The sequence below is a fragment of the Microtus ochrogaster genome, unplaced genomic scaffold, assembly GCF_000317375.1.
Source record: "Microtus ochrogaster isolate Prairie Vole_2 unplaced genomic scaffold, MicOch1.0 UNK81, whole genome shotgun sequence".
NCBI lineage: Eukaryota > Metazoa > Chordata > Mammalia > Rodentia > Cricetidae > Microtus > Microtus ochrogaster.
This window is the reverse complement of record NW_004949179.1, coordinates 907,317-918,406: the sequence shown is the minus strand read 5'-3', so window position 1 is coordinate 918,406 and position 11,090 is coordinate 907,317. Positions and strand designations below refer to the sequence as shown.

The window sequence follows — 11,090 nt, the reverse complement described above, 5'->3', positions numbered from 1 at the left end:
TCTTCCTGGTCCCCTTCTCCCTTCACTTCCTTCTTCTTGCTCTCCCCCCACTTGTTTTTTTTCAATTCCTTGGTTAAGGATCCTATCTGTTTCCTACTCTGGTTGTTCTTGGTCTCCATTCTTTGGTGGGTGACGAGAGTGTCACCCTATCTGGCCAGGCTCTCCTTGGTATCCCCTGGTCAGCAGGTCCAAGACCGAGCAGAGACGCCCGGCCATGAGTATCAAGGTGTCCCCGGCCAGAGTGGGAATTCACCTGCCCGCCCCGCTAGCCGCAGCCCCCCCCCTTCCCAGGCTGCCTCGCTCAGTGACGTCAACACCCGGTCCCGCATCTCGACGCCCGCACTCGAGGCCCGAGCTGCGCACGCACGCTCGGCCATGGCTGCGGTAGCGTTGCTGCTGCTGCTGCTGCTGGTGTCGCCGGCCGCCTCAGCGCCAGCGCGAGACCCCTTCGCCCCGCAGCTCGGTGACACGCAGAGGTGCCAGCAGCGTTGTCACCAGCGCCACTCTGTCCCGCCACCCGTTCAGGTAAGAGACCCCAAAACCCAGTCCCTGGAAACGGGGAGTGGCCTGAGTGGCGGACCTTCGGGTGGGGGGAGGGGATACGAGTTTTGGAATGCTAGTGCTGGAGAGTGGGGTCCCTGGAAAGGGGAGGGGCCTGGATGGGGGAACCTTGGGAGGGGGAGAGGTCCGTGTCAGGAGGAGAGATCTGGGATGGGGGTTCCTTAAGTAGGGAAGGGATGCGGGGCCCTTGGATAGGAGCCAGAGAGCCCCTAGAAGAGGTGAGGAGTGTGGATGGAGGCTCTTTAGGAGGGGGAGGAGCTGGGGTGTCTTGAAGGGGGGAGGGGTGTCTCAGAACTGTCCTTCGGTACAGGAAGGGCTGAATTGACGCCTGGGATGAACGTATTGTATGTGCGAGTGTGCGCGTGCGCACACTTGTAGAAGGACATGCCAAAGGATGCTGAGACCTGCTCCTAAGAAGCCTAGAGCTCACCCCCCCCCCCGCAATGGGCAAGAATTACGGGGTGCCCCTGCTCTGTTTTCTCTCTACATTCATCTCACTGCCTTTCCCTTTTGAGCCAGCTTCGCTCCATCTGTCCCCACCAGCACAAGCTCTCCGCTTCTCTCCAAGAAGCCCTCCCTCCCTGCCAGCTTTCACCGGGAGATTGTGGGGTCCACTCCTCCTTGCACCAGGTCCTCCACAGTTCAGTCTTCTTAGAAAGCAAGTTTCTGTTTCTCAGAGACTCCCATGATGATCCTGCCTCCCCTCAACCTCACTTCAGACCATGAATTTTTAGGAGACCCAAGCCTTCTCTGAGGTCCTTTGCCTGAGTCCCTATCTCCCTTCCCAGCCTGAGCCAGAGAGCCCCTCAGAGTCCCCGAATAACAAGGCCGTCCTTGTCAGTGCTTGTGAGCGTGGCTGTCGACTTTTCTCCATCTGCCGCTTCGTGGCCAGGAGCTCCAGGACCAACGCCACAGAGACAGAATGCAAAGCCGGTGAGTCCTCCAGGGCGGGGTGCTCCTGGGCTTGTGGCAGAGGTGCCCTGGGAAGCAGCCCCAGTGACTCCATTGTTTGGTCCACAGCCTGCACTGAGGCTTATGTGAAGGCAGCAGAGCAACGGGCCTGCAGTGACGGATGCTGGGGCCAGACCCCTGAACCTGAGACCCGTCTGGAGCTGAAGGTGAACCCCCAACAGCTAGACCACTGCAGGGCAGGATCTCTGTTGAGAATTGAGCTTGCTTATCCCAAACCGGTAGTCAGATTCCACCTGTACTGGTTTGCCAACACGAGTTTTTGATATTTCTGTCTTGGGGCTTCCCCTTCCCAGAAAACAGCTTTGGAACCACCCAGAGGATCTCTGTCCCTGCTGGAATGGTTTTCCATACTCTGCAGTGAGCTCATGAGTTCCGCCCAGGGCCTCGTGTCCTCTACATGGACATACTCCCTTCAGACAGACAACCGGAAGGTGGTGGTGTTCCAGGTGAGATGGTTGCAACAGGGTAAACCATCAGCGGCCACCTCGTGGCTTGTGAGGTCCTAGTGACATCTCGGGGCAGAGCTCTGCTGCTGGGGGTCAGCACCAGCCCCTGTGCTCCCTGAGTCATCTCACCGTCCTCCCTGTGGAGTAGGGGTTTGCTGTGCTTCCACTGGTTGGGTCACATGACCATCTTAGCCCATCTATAACTGTGTCCTTAGCCTGGGTGTCTTCCTGTTTCTGGAGGTTAGCAGAGGGCTTAAGGCCCATGGGGCAGTGCTTCCCGCCTGACACCTAGGAGACCCAGCGCTCCTTCAACATCTGCACAAGGAGTGCTGGTTCAATTGGGTCTCTCTGCAATATCTTGTTCCCTGCTCAGACTCAACCTGTGGTAGAGAGCTTTGCATTCCAAGGGAGCCGTCTTAAGCGAATGGAGGTGACCTGGAAGGGGTCCCACCCTGAGGCCCTGGAGGGGCACATGGGTAAGATTGCAACAGTTTGATGACCAGTCTCTTCGGCTCCACTGACTCCCAGGATCCCTTGCACCTCCACTCCAGCCCTCCACATCTTCCTGCCCAAATACTAGTTTCCCTTTCCCACTCCTAACCAGGTTGGCCTCTTAGCTGGGGGGGGGAGGGCTGAGTGCCCCCACCTTCCAGACCCTTTAGGCCCCTTGGACAAAGAGAGGAGGACTAAGACCCGGGTGAAGACCAGCAAGGCCAAGGTGGAGTCTGAGGACCAACAAGAGAATGACTTCCTCAGTTGCATGTCCCGGTGGGTACCAGTGGGCCGGGCTGGTCTGGGTGGCTGCTGTTTGAGGCTTGTTTGAGGCTCAGACAGCTAAGCGGTGCCTGCCCTTGGGACAGGCGCTCGGGGCTGCCTCGGTGGGTATTGTTCTCCTGCTTCTTCCTCTGCATCCTGGTCTTACTGTGGCTGAGTTGCTGTACCCTGGTCACCACACCTGGCCAGTCCCTCAAACTCCAAGTGAGTAGCTCATGGTGGATAGGGGCTAGGGGTGGGACAGGAAGCCTGGGGCTGCCTTCTGGGGATTCCTCCTTGCCCTGGTAAGCCAGACAAGGGTTTTTTTGCCCCCTTCCTACAGCCTCTGGTGGCAGAGCAGCATAAGAATCTCCTGGTGGAGTCATACTGGCCTTTGTTCCCGCCCCCGCCGCCTGCCTATGAGGACAGCCCCCCGCCCTACAAGTTAAAGCTAGATTTGACCACGCTGTAATCCTCGACCTGTTGCCAAGTGGAGGGGGCCTCTCCACAGTCATTTCTCTCTGTACCCTGAAGTCCAAGGTCAGGGTGGGGAACCAGCCTTGGGCCTCATCTAGTCCCCAGTCCTGTTTCCCTCTCTTCAGCAAACCCCTAAGTCCCCTTGAAATAGAGTAACCTGAATGGCTGGGAGGGGGATCTGGTCTCCCCACCCCACTGTCTTGCTTCCTCTGGGGCTAGCTTTTGGCTTTTCTCACATGCTCTGGCTATGAATCTGGTCTGTGTTGCCTTTCTTTTTCTTTCTCTGTGTCCTCACTTGGGGGCTGAGGTCTCCGGTTCCCCTCTGCTAAGGCTCTTTCCCTTCATTTATCCCTGGTGATGCAGTCCCCCACAAGGGAGCAGTGGAGACTCCCTGCTGGGAGGGGATGAGAAGGAGTAAACCTTTAAATAAAGTGAATAAAAGATAGGGTGGCTAAGCCTGGTTCAGTCTTTGCCTGCCCTAGGGAAGTGGATTGAGCAAAGGACAAGAGAACTTTCACCCCAGCCCCTCACTGGGGGAGTCTAGGCTGGGGCTCCACCTGAGCCACGCCCCCAGCCCCTCACTGTCTAGGCTGGTGTTCTGTACCAGCCACACTCTGGCCTCTCCCTGAGAGATCGTAGACAGTCTTTCAGCCATTGAATTATACCCCTTACTATATTGTATTGCTTTTTTGTTGTTCTTGTTTTTTTGGTTACGTAGTCCAAGCTGGCTTACAATTTGTATTTGAATATTCCTCCTCAGTCTGAGTGCTTAGATAACTGGGCTGTGCCATTGTGCTTGCTCTCAATGACTTTCAGGAATGTGTCCCCGGCAGTGTGAACTGTGTGCACGGGCAGGAGTGTGTCCCCGGCAGTGTGAACTGTGTGCACGGGCAGGAGTGTGTCCTTGCAGCGTGAACTGTGTGCATGGGCAGGAGAGGGCCACACTGCAGGAGTACTGGACTGGGGATCAAAACACCTGGTCACTCCATAGCACTAGGAAACATTGATTCTCCTTACCAGCTGCTACTGTGACCAGTTAGCCCAGTTCTAGTCTTCCAGCTTCTCTCACCAAAGGGACCACTATGTACCCTCCATTCTTCCAGGGCTCTTTGCCTCTTTCCATCCCCATGCTTCTTCCCTATTCTCCTGAGCTTAATTGGTTTCCATGACAACTCCAGATCCTCTTGCTCTTACATTATGGTCCTCTCCAACTTCTCTTTATTCTTTTCTGGTAAAGAATAAGTTCGATTAGTCATGGATGCCTCCTGTATTGTCACACAGCACCCCCAAATCCAGCAAGGTTCCCATGATCTAATCTAGGATTATCCCCAGTCAGCTCTATGGAGAAGAGACATCAACCCTGGCTCACTGTAACCTGGCCAGAAAATGACAGATCCTTGTCTCTGTCTCTCTGTAACCCAGGCTGGCTTGGAATCCTTGAACCTCCTGCCTCAGCCTCCTCAGTGCTGAGATGATGGGTTTCTTCCGGTCCATCCGCCCTTTTTTACTAAGGCAGTGTCTCATGGGGCCCAGGCTGCTTTCTAATTGAAGTATGTGAAATTGACTTTGAACTCTTAATCCTCCTGCCTCCACCTCCCAAGTGCTGGGATGACACGCATGGCCACCATTCCTGATTTATGCAGTGCTGGGTACAGGCTTCGCATGTGTGCTGGACAGGTGCGTTACCAACAGTGCTGGCCCTAGCCCCTGATCCAGTTTGAAGCTTGTGTTACTTTGAGTCTCTCTTCAACCATTTTAGTGCTCTGATTGTGGCTGCCACGTCCTAAGCACAATATCAGGTCACGGTCACATCTCAGGGACACCTAGGGTGTGTCAGAAAGGCCTCGGGGCAGCCCACTGGTTCCCACTAGAATGTCAGGAGAGAAAAGACTGTTTGACTACTTGACAGACATTTAACTTTGATGCAGCCCTTTAAGCCTCAGTTTTCCCAGTTGTCCCCAAGGTTCTGTTCTTTGCCATCTGGTGTGGCATGTAGATCAGGTGGCATTAGGTGTCTGACTGACTCATGGCAAGCTGCAGGAACACCCATGTGTTTAGGTAGCAGGGGGTTGCCATGGGAGCTAGCATCTTAGTTCCCTGGCAACAGAGAGCAGCCTGGGGGTAACTCTGTTGCCAGGGCTAAGTAGGAAGGGAGCCAGGCTTTTCTTCACAGCAGATAAACAACATGGACACGCTGGACACTATGAGGGAAGGATGGGGACTCATGGCCTCCTGGAGGGAAGAGAGAGCAAAGGTCAGATTCCCACACTAAAGTTGCCTCTTGGTCCCCACAAAGGCTGTTCCCTGTACACTCCTGACCAGCTCTTTGGCCTGAAGGAATCTCCCAAGTCTTCCAACTCTGGCCCAAAACCTGTGTCAGAATGTCTCCACTATAGTTCTGATCATGTTGACAACTAAGCAGTTGCTTGTTCACTTCTGTGATGATTGGTTTAATAAATGGTCCCCCTGCCAGATGCGACACGCTGGGCGTCTCGGTCGCAGCTGTGTCCCACACACTGAGGAAGCCGTTCTCAATACATCTTTGTCGACACTCTCTTTGCTCCGCCCTCCCCCACTTCCCACCGAGCCACTGTGGCCCCTTCACTTTCCCTTGAGTCTTTTCTGGCTCTTAGGACCTTCTACGTCATGTCCACCTGGAATGTGTTGGAATATCCTGGCCTTCTCGACAATGATCCCAAAATATCCAAATGTTCTGGAACATTCTAGGATGTTGTCTTTTACTTTTGATAAAGCAGGGGTGGCATCGTGTCTTTAGGCTGAAGCACGTGCTGCCACTTCTGTGCAGTTATCGTCATCTGGAGTGGCCTTTGTCACTGACCAGTATGCATGCTATGGATTTATGTTTTCCAGTAGAATGTATTTCCCAAATATTCTGGAGCTCGAGGGCAGGGTTTCAGTCTGATGTGAGCGTATTTAAATTCTCAACAGTAGCTGTAGCCTCCATCTTAGAGACAGATAAAAAGAGGAATGACAGACACCCTAGCTGACTCCAGTCATCCACACATATGCAAAAACATGAACATTTCTCGTGAACACACACAATAATTAAGAAGTAAAACAATGCAAAGTAGGTGAGCTTGCTCACCCTTTTCTTGCAGTGCTGAGATGGCTTTGGGCATGTCAAGCCCCTCACAACCACCCCACTGAAGGAATCCAGTTCCTGTGACAAGACTCGCACCCCGCAGTCAGGTTCAGCACCCAGCAGATGAAAATCTTTGCAGTTAACCCCCCTCCCCAAGCCACCCGAATAGACACCCAGCCTGTCCTCAGATCCCCATGGAGTCACTGCTTCACTCTAGAGGTCTGCATGGATGAGGAGTGGCTGTGACTTCCTGTTTCTTCCCTTCTCACATTGCTGTCCCTTGAGCTCTTCCTGACACAGCTATGCTCACCTGGAGAACATCATGTCTAGTGCTGCTGTGTGACTACATGCGTACCAGTCTACCTGACGATGGTCTTTGCGACATTTTCAGTCGCAAGAGTGGCAGTTCATTTGTGTGTGTGCTTTGGTTGAGGCAAACTAACACCAGGCATTGGTGGTGCTCACCTTTAATCCTAGACTTGGGAGGCAGAGGCAGGTGGGTCCCTGAGAGTTCAAGGCCAGCCTGGTCTACAGAGCAAGTTTCAGGATAGGCTTCAAAGCTACAGAGAAACCCTGTCTCAAAAACAAAAATAAATAAATAAAAACAACAACAACAAAAAAAGCCCTGAGGATCTGGGAAGATTTCTTAGTGGATAAAGGAACTTACCACCAAGCCCGAATCTGACTGATCCCTTGAGCCTACTGGTAGAAAAGGAGAACTGACTCACACAGTTGCTGTCTGTCTGTCTGTCTACCTACCTACCTACTATATTACGGAGTGGGGGCACATGTCACAGTGTGTGTGCACGCACACGCAGGACTATTTGCAGGAGTCCTCTCCTGCCATGTGTGTTCCCCTGCTGTGCGGTCCACCTGCGCCACCCACTCCTGCTCTATTTCTGGAGAGAAGATGCATAGCCCAGGCTGGCCTGAGGTTGCACTTCTGCCTCCACCTCCAGAGTGCTGGATGGTGAGTGTGTGCCACCACAAGCAGCTTAAACATCTTGTAAAACAAAACAATCAAGAAAAAGATGAAGAAAATGAGTGGGTAGAGATTCAGTGGTTAAGCACTGGCTGCTCTTGCATAGGATCCAGGTCCAGCTCCTAGCACCCACATGGTGGCTTACACCCATGTGTGACCTTTGCACTAGCTGGCCCTCTACCATGTGATCCTGAAGCCACCGAGGCATCCAGAGCCTGCTGACCTGAGAGTGGGGTGACGCACAGGCAGGGTCCCCAGGCGTGCTTTCTTGCGTTCTCTAGGCTGTGGTTGTGTGTCTGACATGTGGGCTGAATCTGGGTGAGTGTGAAGTGTACACACATATGGACACCATTGATTGGGGCAACGTGTGGAGGGCGTGCAAGCTACGGGCCTCTCTGCCAGTGGGTACAGGACAGCTGGAACCAAGGTTCTCAGAACTGACCTTGGATGGACAGGGGTGCATCCCCAGAGCACAGAAATACATTCAGTGTTTGCAGAGCAATGGCGGGTGCCTGTCAGTTTGCACAGTATCATGCCCTGGGTATTTTACACACTGTCTGAGCACCTACTATGTTCCATTGCATTTGATCATATTGTGCTTTGTTGGTTTGAGCCACATGTAGCCCAGGCTAGCCTTGAATTTGCTGTGTAGGTAGGCTGATCCTGAACTCCTGATCTCACTTCCTCACTCCAAGTAGTGGGGCGGCAGGAGTGAACCCCACGTTTGCTAGTGTTTGCTTTCCTAGCTGACAGGCTGACCTGGAACTCCCTGTGTTGACAGGGCCTGTGTCTCTGCCTGCTGGGCACTGTTTTTAAAGGCCTCCCCACCCAGCTTATGCTTGGAGTTTCATAATGGGTCGTCAGTTCAGACGACTAAAAAATAAATGGGCAAAGGGCTTAAGGGTCCTGGTAGTCTACATCCTCCCATGGACTTGTAGTGGGTTGAAGTGCCCTGAAATCTCTTTTTAAGATGATTCTGTGCTCCACAGAGCCCTAAACAAGAACAGAAGGGAGAGAAGAAAGGAAGACAGAACAATGATAATAAAAGAAAGACAGTCAGGTGCAGTGCATGCCTCAGCAGGATGAGACAGGAGGGTTCAGTTGCAGGCCAGCCTGGGAGACAGCTGTTTCTGAGGCATGGAAGTATAAATTCTTGTGGCAGAGGCCAGTATGAGTCTCTGTGAGCAGGGAAATGGGGCAATGGGAGCTGGGGTATGAACAGCAGAAACAGGAAAAGAAATGAGCATTGGAGAGTGACGTTGGGGCCCAAGGATGGAGGTTCTGAGTATCCATATACTGAGACAGTGGAGCATAGGATTGAAAGTCAGAGGGATAGGTTCAGGTTGTGAAAGGGATAGGTTCAGGGCAAGGTCTTTGGTACCCTCTCTCATGAGGGTGTGCAGTCAGAACCTTGCTGGCCCCATTCTTCGTGACGGGACACACACCTTCCAGGCCACGGTCTGCCTCTCATAGCCAGCCCCCCCATCCCGCCCCTCTTTGCATTCTCCAGACCCTCCCCCTGATTATGATTAGCCCCGCCTCCTGCAACCCGACCAAGTTCTGATCCCTTTTATTCTTGGCCCACCCAGGCCCGCCCTCTCCGTCGACGCTTCTTTCCTCCCAAACCAGACACACCCCTTCAGCAGTGTCAGTTCATCTCTACTCACAAGACTCCATTTTTCCTTTCGTCCTGGCGCGACCTATGCCCCACCCCTCCTATGACCACGCCTCTCTCAGACCTCCTCCAGGGGCAGCTCCAGTCCTCCATTCCCCTGGTCCAGCATAGATCTACCTACCCCAGGCACGCCTTTCAGGCCACCCTCATCTTCCTGGCTATGTTGGGAAGTAACATGGCCCCATTTTCTGCATAGGCCATCCAACCTTTCCTTCTCCAGACCAAGCCCTGCCCCAAAGACCCCTTCCTCCCACAGGTCCTGTCTGATACAGGCCTCCTCCAGTCAGGCCCAGCCCTCTTCAAGTCATGCCCTGTCTGGACCACCTTTCTCGCACCCTGGCCCCTCAGTGATCTCAGGTCACGCCTTCTTCAGCCCTCACCCCCTCAAACCCCTCACTCCTCGGGCCCACCTTGAGGCCCTGCCCGAGGTTCTCATTGCCCCGTTCCCGTTCTTAAGCTCCACCTCTCGCATAGGCTCCGCCCCAATCCCCGCCCACCGCCTCAGGTTCCGCCCCACAGGCTTCTTAGGCCCTGCCAATTGCTCACCTTTGACTCCTCCCCTACTCTCCTCAGGCCACGCCCCTGACCCCCAAGCTCCGCCCTAGGCACCGCCCCCCGAGTCCCTCCCTCGACCTTAGCAGGCCCCGCCCGCTGCCCGGGCCTCGGTCTCCGGGTCGGCGCGTGGCCCTCTGGGTTGGGTGCACGGTGGAAGATGGCGGAGTCCGGCGGCGCCAGTGGCTCCGGCCAGAGCCCTGAGCGCCCGAGCAGGTGAGTCCCTCGCCTCCATGGGCGCGCACCTCTTGGCCGGGGCGGCGCTGTCCTGGGCCCGCCAGGGCGTGAGCGTCCCGGGACTCCGGCTGCCACGGTCCTGAGCAATCGCACGCCCCTGAAAACAAGCTGAGGCCGAGCTTCCTGGGAGCTGCGGAGCCGGAGGCTGGAGGGGGCCTGGGAAGGTAATATGGAAGGCTGTGCAAGGACCCCCGGACCTGGCAGGGGACCAAGGCGTCCCCTGAAGCCACCTGGCGACCTCCACTGGTCCTGATGGACAGGGAGCCGTCTAGGGGCCTGGCAGGGAATAAGAGGCCTGGGTATATCTGGAGGGGGACATTGAGGCCAGTCACCTGGGAGCCTGGGAATGCCTGGGGAGACACTGAGGTCACTAGGAGACCTCAACAGGTCCTGATTGGCAGAGAACTGTCTAGGGACTTGGTAGGTGGACAAGGCTTGGGGCATGTTGGAGGGGACATTTAAGGCTGCCTTTGGGGCTTCAGTAGGTCCTGATGGCCGGGAAGTTCCAGGGGTTGTGAGAGATGGGAGTTTGTTTGGGGAGTTTGAGCACTGTGAGAGAGGTGAAAAGGTCTTGAGTGCATAGAATCTTTCTTTGAGACCTCTTCCACATTGGGTTCAAATTCCCCTCACCTCAGGCTAAAGGATTGGATTAGAGGTCTTGCCCTCAGATACAGGGGCCAAATTCAATTCTTTGGTCCAATGGGGTTACCTTTTTTCCCTGGTCAAATCTTGAGGTGGGTTCAGAATTCCCTCCCTCCCTCCCTCCCTCCCTCCCTCCCTCCCTCTCTCTCTCTCTCTCTCTCTCTCTCTCTCTCTCTCGTTGTTCCCTGTAGCTTTGGAGCCTGTTCTGGAACTCACTTTGTAGACCAGGCTGGTTTTGAACTCACAGAGATCCACCTGCCTCTGCCTTCCACTTGCTGGAATTAAAGGCATGCGCTGCCACTGCCCAACAAGAATTTCTTTCTTTCTTTCTTTCTTTCTTTCTTTCTTTCTTTCTTTCTTTCTTTTTGTTTTGTTTTTCGAGACAGGGTTTCTCTGTGGCTTTGGAGCCTGTCCTGGAACTAGCTCTTGTAGGCCATGCTGGCCTCGAACAGGGATCCGCCTGTCTCTGCCTCCCGAGTGCTGGGATTAAAGGCGTGCGCTACCACCGCCCGGTCTGGCAAGAATTTCTATAAAGATGATAGATTTTTTTTTTAAAATATTTATTTGTTTGTTTATTTATTTATTATGTATACAATGTTCTGCCTGTGTGTATGACTGTAGGCCAGAAGAGGGCACCAGACCTCATTACAGATGGTTGTGAGCCACCATGTGGTTGCTGGGAATTGAACT

General features: G+C 54.1%; 2 protein-coding genes across 3 annotated transcripts in view; both read left to right on the top strand.

Annotated features, from left to right (window-relative positions):
• The first annotated feature begins 338 nt into the window (after positions 1 to 338).
• Positions 339 to 3,660, top strand: Tmem59l (transmembrane protein 59 like). The gene is made up of 8 exons (XM_005370556.3): positions 339 to 525; positions 1,350 to 1,494; positions 1,582 to 1,679; positions 1,827 to 1,979; positions 2,353 to 2,455; positions 2,633 to 2,747; positions 2,840 to 2,957; positions 3,076 to 3,660. The coding sequence occupies exons 1-8, from the start codon at positions 376 to 378 to the stop codon at positions 3,202 to 3,204; spliced, it is 1,011 nt and encodes a 336-aa protein (XP_005370613.1). The 5' UTR covers positions 339 to 375; the 3' UTR covers positions 3,205 to 3,660.
• A 5,953-nt stretch (positions 3,661 to 9,613) lies between these two features.
• The window catches only part of Klhl26 (kelch like family member 26), a 25,311-nt gene continuing 23,834 nt past the window's right edge, over positions 9,614 to 11,090 (top strand). The window contains exon 1 of one of the 2 annotated variants that reach the window (XM_005370554.3): positions 9,614 to 9,737. In XM_005370554.3, the coding sequence (XP_005370611.1) occupies positions 9,682 to 9,737 (56 nt within the window). In that variant the 5' untranslated portion in view covers positions 9,614 to 9,681. Of the gene's footprint in view, positions 9,738 to 9,859; positions 9,923 to 11,090 lie in introns of those variants that run through there. The other variant, XM_026777758.1, reaches the window with a different exon arrangement.